The sequence below is a fragment of the Cryptomeria japonica genome, chromosome 2 (assembly GCF_030272615.1).
Source record: "Cryptomeria japonica chromosome 2, Sugi_1.0, whole genome shotgun sequence".
In the NCBI taxonomy this organism is placed as follows: Eukaryota; Viridiplantae; Streptophyta; class Pinopsida; order Cupressales; family Cupressaceae; genus Cryptomeria; species Cryptomeria japonica.
In genome coordinates this window covers 346,700,338-346,718,947 of record NC_081406.1, presented here as the reverse complement: position 1 = coordinate 346,718,947, position 18,610 = coordinate 346,700,338, and the positions used below count along the sequence as shown (strand labels likewise).

The window sequence follows — 18,610 nt, the reverse complement described above, 5'->3', positions numbered from 1 at the left end:
TTGCTAGTATTCCTGAAGGAATGGTTGATGATGGGAATGTACTTGATTCCGAGTATGTTGAGAAAAGAGTTGGTGAAGCCCCACTTCCATCAATTCAATGGTCACAGAAGGAATGCACTTCCATTCTTGATAGATTTCAGCCTGTCCTAGCTAACACCAACGCTTGGCTCAAAAACAATGGTGTTAGACTCATCAAAATCAAGATTGGAAAAGAAGATGATTCTACAAGACCTGTCGGACGCAAGTCTAAAATTAGAGTTGATAACAAGGAAGGTGCTTCCTCTTCTCCTACAAGGATCAAGTTGAGAGTTAGCAGAGCAATGGTGATTCCTCCTGAAGAGGTGATAGTGAAAGGGAAGGAGAAAACACAACTTCATATTATGTCATTGATCCTGGAGATCCGGAAGAAGAGCAGCAAGAAGATGATGCTCCTAGGTCTACAACTTCGGAGTCTTCGCACGAAGTTCCTCCTCAAATCCCTTTGGATTTGCCTATGTCTACTTTCGACACAGACGTGGATTGTCATGTCCCCTCTTTAGCTCTGTCTAGCAGAGACATGTGAGTCAGCTTATTATGGGGTCTTGTAGGCTGACAGCGATGGATAGAGACTCAGTGTGGTTATACAGTGTCTGGGACTTGGTGTTCTGGCAGTAGTTGATCAGTTTGGAGCAGTTCCTTATTTTTAGGTGACAGTTCCTACATTTATGGAAGATATCCCTACTATTTAGGAGGTTATGACCATACCCAGGGTTGGGTTTCCTTGAGATTATTCTTTGGGTTCAATTTCAGAGGATTTGGGTTTGTTTCCTAGTTTCTAGGAGCATCCCTATATTTTAGGGATGAGACTGCCAGTGGATCCTTGATTTCCGACTTCAGTCACAGACAGGTGGCAGGTTGACTTTCTAGTTTGTGGTGTCATTTGAGCATTTTGTAGCTATTTGGGTTATATTTTTAATATTTCCTAAGTTAGTGTTTATTATTTAAATAAGGCTATGCTTATAGCCATTTTGGAGTAATAAGGGGTTTTTGGCCTCATCTGGATGCGTATCCCTTGGTGTAATAGCTCGTTGGAAATGTCTTGGACTTTTCTAAATATTTCTCTTTTGACTTAGATCCTTTCGGTGAACAGATTTCTTTATATTTGAAAAAAGGTCGCTTTTCTATACACTTGGCAACTTAAAATGAAAAATATAACATTTTAACCCTAAACGCCCCATTGAGTCACTTTTAGGGTTCGAGCTAAGTGGGAAGGTGTTATAAGGAAGTTGTGACCTAACTCTTGGATATCTTTTACACATTCAAAACTTGCTTCTTGCGAATTTGCTCTGGTAGAGCGATTCTTCATCTGGGACGCAAACCCCAGGTTGGATACTGGTTGGGACTAGCCCCCAACAATAGTTTGTCAGTAGATACTTCAGGGTGTTGGGCATTGGTTGACAGAGATTGGGTGCGCTATTGATTGCAGAGGATTCAGATTGCATTTGGAGGGTTTCATCAAGGCAGTTAACCTTATTCAGCTGGCATGTGACTACAGCTGTAGCCCATTGGGAGTTGTGGTGGCGTCATTCTTCCTTGCTGTCCACGTTTGGTTTGTTGCTGGTGTGAAGAGCTGGAAATCTGCATATTGTATCTTGCTTATTCATTGCTGGTCAATTCATTTTGTAGCAGCTCCAAATTGGTAAATGATAATTGCTGGAATACAAGGAAATCAGATTATTGTCCTGGTACGAGTTGTAGTATTTTAGACTATAAGTGTTCTAATTTATGAACATTGTAGTGTTCTAATTTATGAACATTGTTCCCATTCTTATTTCGCACTCTTATTGTTTACTGTTTCTTATATATATATCTTCAAAACTCCAAAACAAAAAGAAACAAACCCCCTTTCTGCACTTCTGTCTATTCTATAAGATCACCAGAAAATTACAAAAAAAACCCAGTTTATTAAATAAAAATTACAGCAGATCAGAAAAGGGATCCATCAGGGATCTTTCATGGATTCTTTTTCCACCATTCATATTGATCATGTTCCATAAGTATGAATGCAGAGAGGGTCATTCCAGTTTCAGCAGAAAAACCATCTCTTGATCACACACAGGAGGATTTGCTGAATATCTTTGAGGATAATCCTACCCATGTCTCTATGCCTAGCTTGACATTATTGGAGATTGATACTTCTACTTCTGGTTTTGACAAATTCATGTTGCAAGCATCACATCCTCCAGTGACTGAACGAGCTATGGTTGCTGTCCAGACAAAAACCTCTCCCAGAGTGACTACTATAGTTCAAGCATAAACTGCTTCTTCCCCACCTCCAGCTGCTTTTGAGGCAAATTCTATGGCTTTACCTCCATGGCTAAGCTCTTTCACTCCTAAGAGAAAGAAGCAGGAGATTTCTCCTGACATCTTAGATTTTTATCAGCTCAAGCAAACTAAACCCAAGGTTGCTAAAAGAGCTAAGACAGTTTCTAGAGTGATAGTTGACAGCAACAGGATGAAAGTTGCAGAGATCGTTGAACCAATGGTAGATAAGCCACATGAAGAGATGCAAGCTTCTGACTACAAAATCATCAGGGTGGAGCTTGGTAAACAAACACATGCAGTTGTCATGCATGACGCTCAACATTCTTTGTCTTCATTGGTGTAGCAATATGAGGAACTTCTGGCAAAGAAAGATAAGATGGAGGAGGAAAATTTGCAGCTTGTCACAGTTATTCAGAGAATTACCAAGTCTTCCGAAGGGGAGAATAATCCTTAAACTTCTTTCAATATGAAAGAATCAGTCCAAGAAGTTGAAAGAGCTGCTCAGAAAGTACAACCATTGGGTTCTTGGGTAGATCAAATTTCTGATCTATGTGCTCAAGTGTTGAAGGAGGTGTTTTAAGTAATGGTCAAGTTGGAGACCATTAAAGAAAATTTGAACCAAACTTCTGAAGCCTTCAAATAGAATTTGGAAAGGATCGAGAGCAACTTGAAAGTTTGGCACAGGGTGCCACAAGAAAAGTTGAGTGTTCTTCAAGAGAATGGCATCATTTCTTCTAGAATTATGTATCTAGAATTTGGAGAACTTCTAGAGAATAAAGCCCTTGTTCTAAAGGCACTTATTGAAGAAATTGATGAGGCTTTAGGATTGCGCGCCGAAGTATTGCAAGATGTTGTTTCTCATTGCGAGAAAGGTTCTTGTAATGTTATGAATCAGAATGGAGAGTTGCTGCTAGAAGAGGGGGTTCTCATAGATTTGAAGAGGAAGATTCATCAAGAATGGAGGAATGAACAATTTTCAGCTGTATCGATTCAAGCTTTGGTGAAATACCAAATCTTCTTACAGGAAATCTAGTCCACTCTTGAGAAGCACAACTCTACAATTCTTGGTTGCAGCGATGTTATTGTCAAAACAATGATTGTTGCTAAGAACACCCATGAGCTGAATCCTGATGAGCTACAAGGAATTATCCAGAAGTTCGAAGAATACATGGCCAAATATGCTACCATATAAGTGTTTTCAACACTTAGTTTATATTTCAGAATTGTAGTTTTTCTTTTGACAAGTTTACTTGTCGAAACACTTTTGTAATTGCAAGTTGATCACTTGCACTTTTGTAAATGCAAGTAAGCTGATTACAAGTCAATTTAGAATAGCACTTGTAATCTTGAATAAGTCTTAGTTAGTAGTTGGAATAAGTCATGGTGGTTGAGAGAATTTCTTAAGTTAGTTGCGATCCTCCCACCTTTTTCTCAAGACCTCTCTCCTATAAATACTTGAGGGGGTCTATTGTATCTTTTGATCTTTTGAAAAACAAGAAAATCTGCAGGATTTTCTACTCATAAAGACTTTGAGCTCTATAGTTGTAAATTTGCTATCTTTGAGGAATACAAGAGAAGTGAGAAATTTCAGACTTTGTGTTGAAGTCTTGCTTTATCCCTTTGTGTTCTTATGTCATCTTGGGATATATCTTTGTGTTTATTTTGAAGATTGTCGAAGGCTGTTAGAAAGAGCCTCACTTCATTTAATTGCAGACTTTGTGTTGCAGCTATTGGAAGTGGAATTAGTTTAGAAATTACAATTAGAGTTGAGAAGGATCTCAAGACTTTGTGTTTGTGATAGATTCTTAAATAGATTAGCTTTAGAAGTGCATTCTATCTGCAGAGTTTGTTCTGCTATATATTGCATTTGGTTCTGAAAATTATCATTACAAAGGGTTGATAGGATTGCAGATATTCAAGACTTTGAGCTAGATATTGTTTTCCTGTCCCGGAGGAACTGACGAAAATCTTTGGGTTTTCAGGAAACTTCATTTCCTCTTTCTTATTTCATGGTACAAGTTATTACTGATATTTTCTTTTAATTGCTATTCTTTCCTGTGAAGAGGAAAGAATATAGTTTTTTTGAAAGAAGGAGGAAAACTGTTGTCCCATCTGTTTTTATTAATTTAGATAGGGGGAGCCTTCCCTTAGAATTAGGAGAGTATTTACTCACACGCTGTGGCTGAAATCCACAATTTTGTACAGCTGTTGAGGTGTACAAAATTTTCAACCAACACTAAGCATGTTGTAAAAGAACATGGATTCAATGTTGATGACATAGAAGAAGCTGAGCTAGTTATTGGTACCTTTGATTGTGATACATACATGGAAAATAATAACATAAAATGATGCTGGGAATAGTTGTTGTTTTATAGTTTGATCCCATTGAAACATTGTAATCATAACCAGTTATGATGTAGATCTTTTTTGCTTTTCCTTACTCTTCTAGGATTTTTTGTAGTAGGGGTTGTGGTGGTTTCTTTCTGGTATCGACTCTTCATTTTGGTGTTGTTCTTTTAACATATTAGTCAGTTAGTGGCCATTATATATTGTAACGTTCTTTTAACGTAAATTTTCCTTAATTTTAAAAAATGCTGTCTAGTTGTATATGTATTAGCGGTTTTGAAAATTTCCTTATATGTGTTCGATACCCTATCCTAATTGGATATCATATTTGTTTTCATATGATATTTAATAGGGAGTTTAAGGGGCAACTATTATTAGGTTCCTTTTTATTTGCTTCCTCTATTCAGATGCATGTGTCGCTCACTGCTTCAATCACTCTTGGCAATGTGCACAACTTCTCCATTCATGGCTTTTGGAAAGACATCTAAAAGCTTATTGAAGGCTTGAAATTTTTGGTGCAAGGGTGGATTGTCATAATTGTTCATTGAAATGCCTTTCATTCTTCTCATAAATAGGCCTCTTTCCTCCTTCCTTTTCATGACCAGCCTTTTACGCTGATTACTATATTTGTATCAACTATTAACTAATACATCAATCTTTGTCAAATCCATCTTGTTAAGTCCAAGGGTTTGAGCTTAGTTGGTTAAACTTAAACCATTGAGTTCTCATTGTGGAGATCCAAGTTTTAATCCCAAAGGGACATCTGATTTGGAATCCTAAGTTGTGACTTTTGGTCTTCCATAGTTGGCCTCTAGTGTGGTTGCTTGAAAGGAGCTAAAATTAGTCTCATGGTTGTGCCTGCAAGAGCTTGTATTGGTCTCATGTTGATGCTCATATGAGCAGAATATTGACAAACAATTAGCAATATATAAAAAATAAAATCCATCTTGTTTAATGAATAAATAGGTTACCTTCATGTAGAAAACATACTGGACGTGCATGGGTTGTTGTCCTTTGATAACACACAAGTCATATGTTTATTCAGCTTGAGTTTGACTACTGGTAAGCAAGTCTAATTTAAGAAGGGGCACGTAGTAATCATAATCATTTGTCATGATTACACATTCATTCCTCATGTTTTCATCTCTTGGGGCAGTGCATGCTTTCGGTTCAATACATTATATTGTGACTTCCTTTTAGAAGAAAGATTGATAGGTGCAAGAGGATTCCAATCATATTGCCATCATCATTAACAAAGAAGGATAGGCAAAACTTTTATCTGCCCAAGGATACTCAAGGTATAATATAAATCCCAGATATCCTTTGTAAAGGTTGCAATTACTTATTTGTTTTGAACTTGACAATCTCTCTTTTGATAACCATGATCTTTTATAATCTTGGTTTTATGATAATTGCAACAATGGCTTATCTGTTATTGGTATGAAAAACTAGAATAATTTATTAAAAATGCCATGTACATATTTGAAATGAATTTAAAAAGCTTTGCTTTGCAGGTTATAGTTGATATGGGTCAACCAATTCTGAGTGCAGCAGATATACCAACAAATCTACCAGGGAGGGATGATGGAGCAGTTGTCAAAAGTGAATTGTTGGTGAATGGGAAAACATGGATAGTCACCTGTGTTAGCATGGGCAATCCTCATTGTGTGACCTTTAGTCATAAAGATTGTGAGGTAAGGATACAAAACTATGCTGCTATTACTTTTTGGTTTCATATCATGTCTTAGCTGCTACTTCTGTATGCACATCATTAAAATTGAATAGACAGGATGGTCTCGATGGCTTCCTTCTTTCTTCTTTTCTTTTTATATGCACATTTGGTTCCTTTTATTTATTTATACTGAATAAATATTTGGAAGAGTCAACGAATTGCATAGTCTTATGCCTTTAACATTTTCTTTGAGACAATCTGCATACCCATTGCCTTATCAGAATGATGTGGGGGTAATTAACAAGCATTAATCTGTAGCTCTGAGTTTTTGTTGATTATATCATGATTTTGTTGGCTGCATTTGGAGTTAAAAAAAAAGACATTTTTAAAGAAAGATATATAAGGATAATGTGAAATGTGTTGAAAACCTTTTTAACTTTTGGCATTAGTACTAGTTATATAGGGGCATTTTAATGCATTAGCTATGCTATAACATACATGAACAATTGCATCTTCTTTGTGTCTTATTGTTTGACATGATCAGGGATCTTCATTTATATGAAGCTCCGATGATCTGTTGACACTAAGTGCAAACATACATGACTAGTGAAGGCATATAATATCATACACTTGTGGAATATTCTGCTTTGTAGATATGTACTTAACTTGTATAACAATTAGAGTTTAAGTCGAATGACCCATGAATAATCATCATTTTTCCTCAGATCATTTACATAAGGTATTTAAATAACCTTTGGATACCACTCTTATAGATGCTGGTATACCTGTGAGATGGTATCTCTTACAGCTTCTACTTTGACATGTTCCCCCTCAATACCATGGTCTTGTTTCTTCCTGATGGCACAATTTAGCTTCTTCTCATTGACATAGATCCATATGTCTTTGACCACCCCCCAGCCATGGGGGAATGCAATGTCCCCTTCCTGAATTGCACAGTTCTTTACCTATGAGCATAAACCACACAACTAAGGGTTAGGGAACAATCATACTAATTAATTGATTTGCTAACAAGTGGAGCTTTAATAAGTAGAATCTACATAATAACTTAAGTGCCAAGAATATAATTCATATTTATCTGGTTATTAGAGTTTGATCAAGTATTAAATTTAACACATAGAACTGGAAGGAAGAAGACACGAGTGTTCGCCTAGGGCCATTTCTACACCAAGCCCAAGAATGGTTGCCTTTTACAACCTTCTTGCTCCACTTGGCGGCCCATACTTGCTGGCCTACCAGGTCTACTTCTTCCATATTTTATTAGGCCTTGTGAGGGAAAGGGTAGAGAGTGTGACCGGGTTCCTTGACTCCTTTGTGTAAGGAGCATCCCAGCTCTAGATGCCACTTTGGTCATCCTAGGATGGCTCACTTCCGAGCCCCTCGTCACCCATCCATCACAATCCATACCCTCCTTCACGAAGTATATTCTTATATTATTTGAAAGTTTTCATATAAAGATGTATTTAGTACTTAATAATGATCTTGTATATACAATATCTATAAACCTGTTTCATATTTATGATGATTATACTTATTATGTTTACCATCTTAGAGGATTATACATACTTATTATTTAACATTTTGATGTTTAATATCTGTATTGTTTATGTTGTTAAATATCTATATTCATTACATATTAATATCTATACTCCTTATATTTAATATCTACATTCATTAGATTCAATATCCATATTCATTATATTTAATATCTGAAAAATTTTGCATCTTTAATATCTGTAATATGTTGTCTAACATCTACAGTAATTATTAATACCTTTCTTAAATTCAATTATGATTAATTATGATCCTGATGTGCACAGACTATTCTATATTAATTCCTTAAGAATGCTACCAAAGTTAGAATGATAAAGTAGAGTGTTTATATCCTATTGAATTTCTGATGTTGTTACAGTAAGTGGCAGTTTAGATACATCATACCTGGTGGGATACACTACGTATTATTGCTTGCCTTTGACTCTTCTTACCTCTGCGATTTCCTCCAGCTTTCTCCTCCTTTTTCCACGATGCCTTCCACAAAAGATTGCTTGGTCTTTAATTCTGTCTTTGCCCAATGATGGGCTGTTGGGATCAGACGTGTATATTGGCAATGGTTCCCCTTTATTGATACGTTGTATCCTTATGTTTCCAAACACAAAGCGCTGCATCACTAAATACAAATTATGCTTTTTTTCCTTTGTTATGGTATTAATACTTAATCAGTGTTAGGATATGCCAAAGGTCATTGAATATTTGCTGATAATAATGCTTAATTGTTATTACAATTTATCAGCTAATTAAGTAATGGTTATTTAAGTCATGATAAGTAATTAATTAATAAACATTACAACTATGTATTACAATTAATCAATTTATTAATTAATGGTTATTATTTAAATCATGATAAATAATTAACTAATAAACATTATAACTATGTATTACAATTAATCAATTAATTAATAATAAAATATTAGTTAATTAATAATAATTGCTACATTTATTTCATAGTCAAATTAAATAATAAATTAATAAACATCCATTAATTAATAATAATTTAATTGCTACATTTAGGTTATATTAATTGATTAAGAAAAAAAATATGGTGATCAAGGACGGGCCATGACAGGGAAGATGCATATAACAAGCTTTTTCACTAATACAAGGGTTATTTTGGCTTTGGGTGTTAGATGTGATCCTAAGGAGAGCATCTTGCTTAACCATCTTGGTCCTCAATACTCATTGAACAAATCTTCTATCAGTCTCTCACAGTGATTGATGATGGCACTATTGACTTCACCATTTCAAGTCCTGTTAACTGAAGCTCACACATAGATGTCCCAGTCCACCCTAAACATTCTCTAGCATCAAAGAAGTCCACTATCCTAAATTATGCCAAGAAGAACTAAACGGGATCCAATTTCAGATTAATATTGATGCACATTGCCCTATAGGCAAGATAGTATTCTAAATGAATGTGTTTGGAAAAAGTTTAACATGATGTGCTGTTAAGTGTACTATTGGTACTAAAAGATTGAAGACTATATTAGTGCTTAAATGTGTAGGTAACTTTAATGTAATTGTTATTGTCAATTTCTTTATAATGTAATTTCACCAAATGATAAATTATCTAAACGAGGATGTTAGAAAACCTACAATCTGACTTGCAATGGTTTCTTCTCCCTCAAAGATCAAAAGGATGAAGATTTTAAATTTTTCTTAGTGCTCTACTTTTCTTGAGGTTGTTGTCATGTACAGTTCTATTGAAATGCTTGTCCTCTTTTTGTAGAAAATGTAAAAGGCACTAGATGTAATGTCCCCTACCAGAGATAAGCCTGTTTAACAATAATTATCTAACTCAATACACTTGAAAGTCAAAATAATTTGGTTAATTAGGGTATCATCTCTATCTAAATTTTTCCTCAGTGAAACTGAATCAAAATTCATCATATTACTCAATTAATCATTCTAACATTCAATTCATAATTCTATGAATCCAAGATAGGACTTGGATCTTACCCTATGCTGAAAGAGTAGATGACTTGATTAGGTGAAACCTGCAACCACAATGAAGCATACACACCTACAAGCATATTCATTTCTGATTAGTATAACCTATTCTACTTGTGACACAATAAGAGAGATAGTATAAGAGGCCTGAAGGAACAGCTTGGGTCCGTTGTCTACCAAGCCCAAGGGATGGTTGCTTCTAACCCCCTTGCTAGACTTGACGGCCCTGTTTGCTGCTCTTCCAAGCTTTATACCTTAAAACACTTTGCATCTTGGTGAGACTGGCATGGAGAGGGTAACTGGTTCCTTGAATTCATGGGTCCTTATGACCACATGGGAGCCATCCTCTCACACACGATGGATTAATAAACAGTTTCTAATAACACACTTATACTGAGTGCATAATTATTGATCGTAAGAATTATAGAATTTCCACAACAGCATTAATTCTGATATAGTTAAACAGTTTATAATTTCAGACAGCATAAATCAGATATAACCAAACAGTATCTATTACAAGAACAGTATTGATTCTGATATAATCTCACAATATACATCATCAGCACTCTGGATATTATTGGTGCTGTTCCTAGTGTTAACGTATAATAATAATGTCTGAAGAGATCTTCTGTGTGCATAAGTAAGTTAAGGACATGATTATCTTACCTGTCCGTAGTGAATAGAAGACGGACTTGTATATTGGTTTGCTGTGTCGGTCTTGTGTTTGAAGATAATTTCTGCCTTTCTTATTATATTCTCTATTTCCTTGCATGCCTTCAGTGAAGGATGACCGGTCTACTTATACCTGCTATTCTAAGTGAAGGGTTGGTTGGAATAAGGCATGACTAGTGTCTCTTTGTTTACACGTCCCTCCTAGACAACTCTTAATCGCTTGTCTATTTAATAACATTCTTTTCTCAGCTAATAAACATATCTCTTGTAATTGTTATCGTATCTCCTTGGTTATTATCAATGTCATTGAGATGTACTAATTGCCTCCTTTAATGATTCTTAATCTTGCATTGTTTAAACAATTCGTTACTTATAATCATTGTTCATTTGATAACTAATCATTTGATTAGTAGATCACTGATTTAAATAATACCAATTTATCGCATAACAAAGAACAGTACGTCAATTTCATATAATTGCTTATTGGAAGCAATGCATGGTTTGTTGTTCTGAATAAACTATTGCTGGAACATAGTCACAGATTCTATATTGTGGACCAAGCTTATGTGTTGCTGTTATTTTTTTTTTCCCGATGATGTTCTCATCATTTTAATCATCGCTCTCCTTATAATGACTTAGCGGCGACTCCCAAGACAGAACTTTTATTGCTAGAAAAAAAACATCTCTTTGTCGATAACTAATCTATGAATCAGTAAGCTACTGATCATAACCACTTCTTGGTAATCGATATCTGTAATCCAGGTAGCTGTTAGTGAACCGATTTCTTAGTAATCGTTGTGCCATGTTTTGGGTTTGGACCAAATATTTGTTTTAACAACATCGGTGCTGCATATATCATTATTTGATGTCGTAGGAAGGTGTTAGATGGAAAGTTTCAAAGTCTTATAGCTAGGACGATTTTCCTATTATATTAAGACTACATTGATGTTATACAGAGGATGGGATTAGTCTTAGAAAATCTTGAAGTCTCATAAGTGAGATGATTTTCTATCAATGATGTCTTTAGGTTTATTTATTTTCGTTTCCTCCCTGCTTGAAGACAGAAAAAAGGTTGTTAATAGGTGGGGACATGAGTTGGAATGGTGTTGTGATAAAACATTGTGAGCAATATTTGTTGCATGCATAATGTTGTGGTGTCAAGATATTGATCAAACCACAAAATAGTTTATTTAAGTCATTTTTGTTGTGCTTGGATCACCATGTCTATTTTTATGTAAGTTGTTTAGTGTAGAAACCAGTTACAGTTCTATTTTAAAAGGGATATTTGATATAGTATTTATTTTGAAAAAATATACGACTACTTATCGAGTAATCCATTTGTCTTCAGTGTCAACCACCAATGTGAATAAATGAGTAATTGAAAAACTTAGTGGACAGTTATTTTTTCTTTCAAATATCGTTGAAATTGTGGCTTGTTTAGGAAGTTACCATGTGCTTGGCAACTGACTAGTTGAACTTGATCAATATAACCACCTAAAGAAATTCCAGGTGACTTTTTGATGTGTAATTATTTCACCTTGTAGTCTTGCCACAACAGTAGGGGCAACTCGCAACATTTTCATCCTTAAGAGAGTTTTCCTTAAAGAATATCACAATATAAAAGGAGAAGGACTAGTAACAAATCTTAAATATTACAGATGGTAAGAGGATTGCTATACAAAATAGGACCCAACAAGATCTTCAGATGGTGTGGAGATTGATGAAGCCATTGTATGCATTGAGAAGTTCAAGTGGGACTTGTAGGTCATCATATTTATCTAGGTGAGAATGTTACAACTGATTGGGTGAACTGAACTGTAATGTCCCCACTTTAGCAGTTGAACAAGTGTGTGTGCGTTAGCCTTGTTCTACATGGTCCCGAGGGCTAACGAAGGGTTTAAGGGGATCCTGGAGTGTTTTGGCCTAGTCATTTCCAGTTTGGGCCAAAACGAAGTTGATTTACTCAGTTTCAGGCATACTTACTATTTTTAGTAAGTCAGCAGGACATAGTGGAGGCCAGTTTTGGTGTTTGGATTTGATACTCCTTGGTGAGAGCTTTCCGACGAGCTATCACTCGCATTATTCGGAGTCCGATTGCTAATACATTTTAATGCCTGAAGTTTTATTAAAGTAACATTTAATTTAATTGTGAAATATTAAAGTGTTACTCTAATATTTATTTTATGGGATCTATACCCAAGGGAGACATAAGTGAATATTTTAATATATGTTTTATATTGCTCATCTTTTATCCCACATTGCCGATGAGAGTTGAGTCGACCCTTGGAAAGAGAATAAAAGAAAGCGTTTGTGGCTTCATTAGATATGTTGGATATGAGAAGAAATTGATGCAATGAGTTGCAGACCCGTTCTTGGCATCAGAGGACGTCTATCCTCTCTTGTGACATTCTAGACGTCATTCCCCTGGGGTTTGGCCTTTGGAATCCATTGCTACCAGCTTCATTATCAGGCAGTTTGGGCACGTTTCTAGCTACAGGCAGATTGGATGTTTTGCTCATAACTTCTTCTCCATTTGCCCGATGCTTATGCCACTTTGAGGGGATGATATATGAAGACTTTGGACTGACTGAAGATAAAATATTACTGTAGCAGCAGCGTACCGTAGCAGCCGCGCCACTGTAGCAGCCGTGCACTGTAGCAGCCGCGTCACTGTAGCAGCGTCACTGTAGCAGCCGCGTCACTGTAGCAGTTGCGTACTGTAGCATTTTGTTAGCAGCAGCCTAATGCTATGGCCCAGGCCATCACTCTTTGAAAACAATATTCATGCTATTCTATTGCTGGAGTATTTAGTGAGTTGTTTCATTGCCAATATCGCGCTTAATCTGAAAATCATTATAAATACAGTGTGTTGGTTATTTCAGTTGTGTGTTTATGCTTTCATTTTCATATTCATGTTACATGCATAGATCCTTGTTAAAAGGGCACAAAAAAACAATACAACAAACCATTCCGGAGTCATAAGGGTTGTAACACAAAACAGAGAAATTAGGGACTGCAAGCAAAGTGTTTGACGGAATTACTTTATAGCTGTGATTTCATTTAGAAGTGGATTTTGGGGTAGCCATTACATGAACTTATTCTATTGCACTTGTTTGTCCAATTCACAATGAGGAAGCTCAAGTACAATTTTCTTAAGCTTGAGAAAACTTTGCAGTTGGTCAGCTCCCCTTTCTTAACACAATAATGATTCTACTCTAAGTCACCAGGTTTGGCTGAATTTCATCCTTGAAGTTCGAAATTCGTCGAACTTCAAAAAAAATAAAAAAATTCGTTGAAATTCGCCGAATTTCAAAAAAAATTTTATTTTATTTTATTTTAAAATAAATTTTTGGCCTTCTTCTTCTGTTAATATTTTTTAAACAAATCTTCTTTTCTTTGATTAAAACCCATTAACCCGTTCTTTCTTCAAGATATTTATGTCTGTTAGAACCCTCAATTAGGATGAGAAAAAAATGCTAAAGATGATAATTGATTACCCAATCAGTGAGGTATTCTAGTATTTGGTGATTCTGTTATTCTCATAAGATGAGATAAAGATGTTACTTACAATAAACCTTATTAGCAATTCATATGGAACCATCCCCCATATGAAAGATTGGTTGTTTTATAGAATATATCTGGCATATTTATACATATGGCAAACTTAATTCGAATTTTATACATTTCGAATTTTTCCCTCATCGAACTTCATTCGAATTTCAAAGTTGTCGAACTTCGAATTCGAATTCGAACCTGGTGACTTAGATTCTACTTACCAAACAAAAAGAAAAGGGGCTGTGTCCAAGATAGTAGATCATTGATCAATTTGAATGAAGGGAAAGCACGAAACATTTACCATATTTTGCAAACCACATAAAGTAAACACAACTAATCAAAAATTGAAATTTGAGAATCAATACTGCAATGAACATATTAACCATCCATAATTAAATTGAGACCATTAGTAGATAGTCACTAGATATAACCACAAGATAATTTCATTAATTGCTTTACCAACACACAACTACACAGGGCCTAGCAGGCCATAAAAAGAAATGCAGCTAAGATAAACATTAAGATTAGACTTCTATCAGAGGTCAAAAAAGCTAAAGAACTTCTAGGTATTAAAATTTCTGAAGATTTATATCTATACAATGGATCAAAATATCAAATATACACCACCAAAAATGAACTATCAAACTTGTTCCATATGCATAGATTTGAGCCACGCAAATTGGACATAAAAAACACATGTTGGTACAAGAGTTAATCTCTCTTGATAACTAGTGAAGATGCTTGACTAATGGTCAATCCTTCTTCCTTCAAAACTGATGAGCACACACTTACATTGAGAGGGGGGTGGGGCTGTGAATCAGTATAAAACAAGCTTTTACTTTTTCAAACTAACAACCACAAAAATATCAATTGGACAATATCATTTACATAAGATATAACAATTATGCAACACAAGAAGAACACATGAGTAATGTGGAAACCCTTACAGGAGAAAACCACAACAAAATATTGCTTATATAAAACTTCTCTTACAAATTTCATAGGCACCAACTCACAGGAGACACTAATCTCCTCTTAAATGATTTGTAGGCACCAACCCTTGGAGACATCAATCCCCACTTATATATCTCTTTCAAATCTGCATGTTATATCTCTGCTGGTGTATGTAATTTATCTTTATTTCTCAACACACTTTCCTCTTCCAAAATATGCTTCAATGATATTACATTTATTCCTCACACATCTGCTCCAAATTCCTTCATAAATTTGCACTAAATCTCTTCACAAATCTGCTATTACTTTTGCTCATAAATTTGCTAAAGATTTTTTCATAATTCTCCTTCTGATTTGCTTATAATTTTGATTTAGGTCTGCTCCTAAATCTTTTTGAATGGGAAAGACATTTCATTAATTGCACACACACTAATCCTCAAACAAATCTTATTTTATGCCATACTAATATAGGCAACCTTTTGGTGGGATATGATCCTTGACAAAGTGAGATGACTCTTTATTTTCAAATTTCAATGCAACCTTTAATAGAAAACTTGGGCACTCAAACAGTAAGGAATCGACCCCTTTTAGAATTATTTATTTGCATAATTAAATCACAAGATAATGGTACTAGATATAGGTCAGCCCATATTAATAAAGACACAGGTGACTAGATTAGCTAGCACGAGAGTATGGGTCCGCTAGCATGTGATGGTACAAGCGGGAATGGAATATGCTATGATATTACTGATCTAAACTATGGGTGTAGATTAATAGAGAACACACTAGAAATGGAGCTTAATACATTAGAACAGAAATTGAACAGTATTGAATTTTGAAATGAAAAGTTGACAGGATCTGTAACTGTTAAACAATAGTATTTTAGTGCATAGGAGAGAGTATGTTAAGAGTGCAAAGTCTGTGGGAGAGATGTATACCTTGATCTCTGAACTCTATGTTTGAATTACCCATTTTATAAGTATAAATACAGAAACTAAAAAAGCTACTCAAAATAGTAAATATAGGGTTCTCTCTGTGTTCCAAGGTGTCATCCCTCATGGGGATGACATGTGTCCCTTTAAGAAACATAAATGAACTATCTGATATGGACAATTAACTAGATATCAACTTTTGGTATGGTATATATTGATGGCGTTGCTCGTTGGTGAAACCTTAATTTATGAATATGTATCGATGACCCCAAAGGAAGCTCTGCCACCCTTTAGAGTCAGTGGACATAACTGCCGGGGGCAAATTCGGCTTTTAAGGGATCTAAAAATGCAAATAATAAAATATAGAAAAGCAAAACATTCAATTTCTGGAATTCTTAGAAATCTGTAAAACCCTGCATCCTGAATGATCCAAATTGCCACCCAGATAAGAACTCATGCTTGGTAAGTTTAAAATTCTCTGTTTAGATAAGTATGAGACTCATGAATACATTGCCTATACAGTGATCAGAGTTCATATTTTGGATTGGATTCCTATTTTGTTTGTGTTGGATGTCTCAATGCTCAAAAATCTATTAGCCCTAGCAGCATGCAGATTTTTATTATTGTGTAAGTGTATTTCATTGAATTTCAGGGACGGAAAATTTCTTTCTGGATTTTAAAGGCAGATATTGAAATACTATATAAAAATTAAGCATTGAATAATTAACTAAAAAACAGTAAAAGAAGTTGTAATTAATGGTCATGACTATGCAAATAATATGTAATGTCTCCAATCGGACAATATATGAATTATGGGACAATTAATTGTTAGAGTTATCTTGTATTAGCTAATAATTATTTATTTAATTATTAGTCTATTGAACTCTACGCTTAAGCTAAACTTAGGCATTTAATAAATATTGTAGGTATTTAATAATTATTCTAATTATTAAATACACGTTATCCCTTTAGGGTTTCTTTAGGGCTGCACATATTTAGGGTTGCTATTATCCTTTAATAAGGATTGTATTGTACTTGTTCAAAGAATTGATTCCCTTTTTGAATGATAATCTTCTTCTTTAGAGCGTTTATGTTTTTTTGCTTTATGTGCCTCCATTCTTCTCTTGTGACAGGTATATGCATGCAAGTGTTCTTGGGATCTCTAAAGTTGTATTTCCTCAACTTCTTCATGGTATCAGAGCCTACATCTGCTGCTGCTTGTTCCTGATTTTTCAGAAGATTTTTTGGAGGAGGGTTTCAAGTTTTTTCAGAGTTTTTTATTGGATCTGGATAGCTGTTTTGTTTCTGATCATTTTGGGCTCAAACGGACCTCACTGTTGAGCTCAGAACGCCCCAAAACCCCCATTTCCATATAAAATTTGTCAAATTTGGGTTTTGAAATTTTTTCTTTGGTTTTGCCTTTTTTTTGCACGAATTTCGAGAAATTCGTCAAAAAAATTATTAAAAAAAATCAGAGCAGTTTGGGCCAAAAAAGACCTTACCGTTAGCTTTCGAAGAGCGTTTCCAGTCATTTTGATATATAATTCGACCTATTTCGGTGACAAGTGCATTTGGACCATGATTTTTTCATTGGCACATTTTACGAGGCACAAAAATCCGTACGGCTGTACCTGCAAATGCGTCAGAAAATTTTCGTCAAAAATAAAAAATAAAAATAAAAATTAGTTAATTACTTTTTCCCCCTTTTTATGCCCTAAAAGAGGGGTTTTTTCTTTTGGCCATAACTTGGTCATACGGAGGCGCATTTTCAAAAACCTTATATCATTGGAAAGCTCTTTCCGAGCTCTCTCTAGATCTGGAGGTTTGATCTTCTGATTTTTCTTTTTTGATGGTATTTTTTTTTTCTGTCAAAGCCAGAAGTTCCTTTTTGCACTCTAGGAGACATAGAATGAGCATCCGAACTCCGTTTTTCGAAAAATTTATATCGTTGAAAAATTTGTCCTATGTACTTTCCAGCCATATGAGTTTTCTTTCCAGATTCTGCTCGAGGAATATTTTCTTCAGTTTTTTGTTTTTTCAGCACTTTGTGGATATCTTGGTTGTTTCAGATCCTGGGATCTCTTCTTTGAGTAGGATGTCTTGGTTTTGGTTCTTCTTTCTGTTTCCAGTTTTATTATCATTGTAGCTTCTTTTATGCAAACGCACTGAGATAAAGTGTCATCATGTATTGTTTACTTGGGATTTTGCACATCTTGTGCTTTATTGTACATGCACTACTTATAAAGTGCCATGAGGGGGTTGATGTTTGCCTTTTGTTTGCCATCTACCTTTGTCCAGTGAGTGTTCCTTCCATGACATTAGCCTCATGATGTGTGTCAAGTGAGTGTTCCTTCCATAACATTATGTACTTTCTCTGCACCTTCGATGTTCCTGGTTCTTCGTCATGCAGTTCTTGTTGGCCGTTCTTTTCAGTGTACCTGTCCCTCTCCCTTTTCAGCATTATGGAGAGTTTTGTCTTGTTGGTTCTAATGATTCCTTGGTTCGATTGATCAGCTCTTCAGGCTTTGGTGTCTCATGCCATCTGTATCTTTGAGTTCAGTTGTTTGTCCTTGTTTGCCATCTGATTCGAGTAGTGTCATTTGAGGGTATTCATGCAGATTACAGTCTTCTCTACCTGGTCATGTTCTATTTC

General features: G+C 35.2%; 1 protein-coding gene across 2 annotated transcripts in view; it reads left to right on the top strand.

Annotated features, from left to right (window-relative positions):
- The window catches only part of LOC131065238 (diaminopimelate epimerase, chloroplastic), a 224,498-nt gene that overhangs the window by 98,162 nt on the left and 107,726 nt on the right, over positions 1-18,610 (top strand). For both annotated transcript variants that reach the window (XM_057999699.1, XM_057999697.1), the window contains exon 6: positions 6,165-6,344. In XM_057999699.1, coding sequence (XP_057855682.1) covers positions 6,165-6,344 — 180 coding nt within the window. The remainder of the gene's footprint in view (positions 1-6,164; positions 6,345-18,610) is intronic.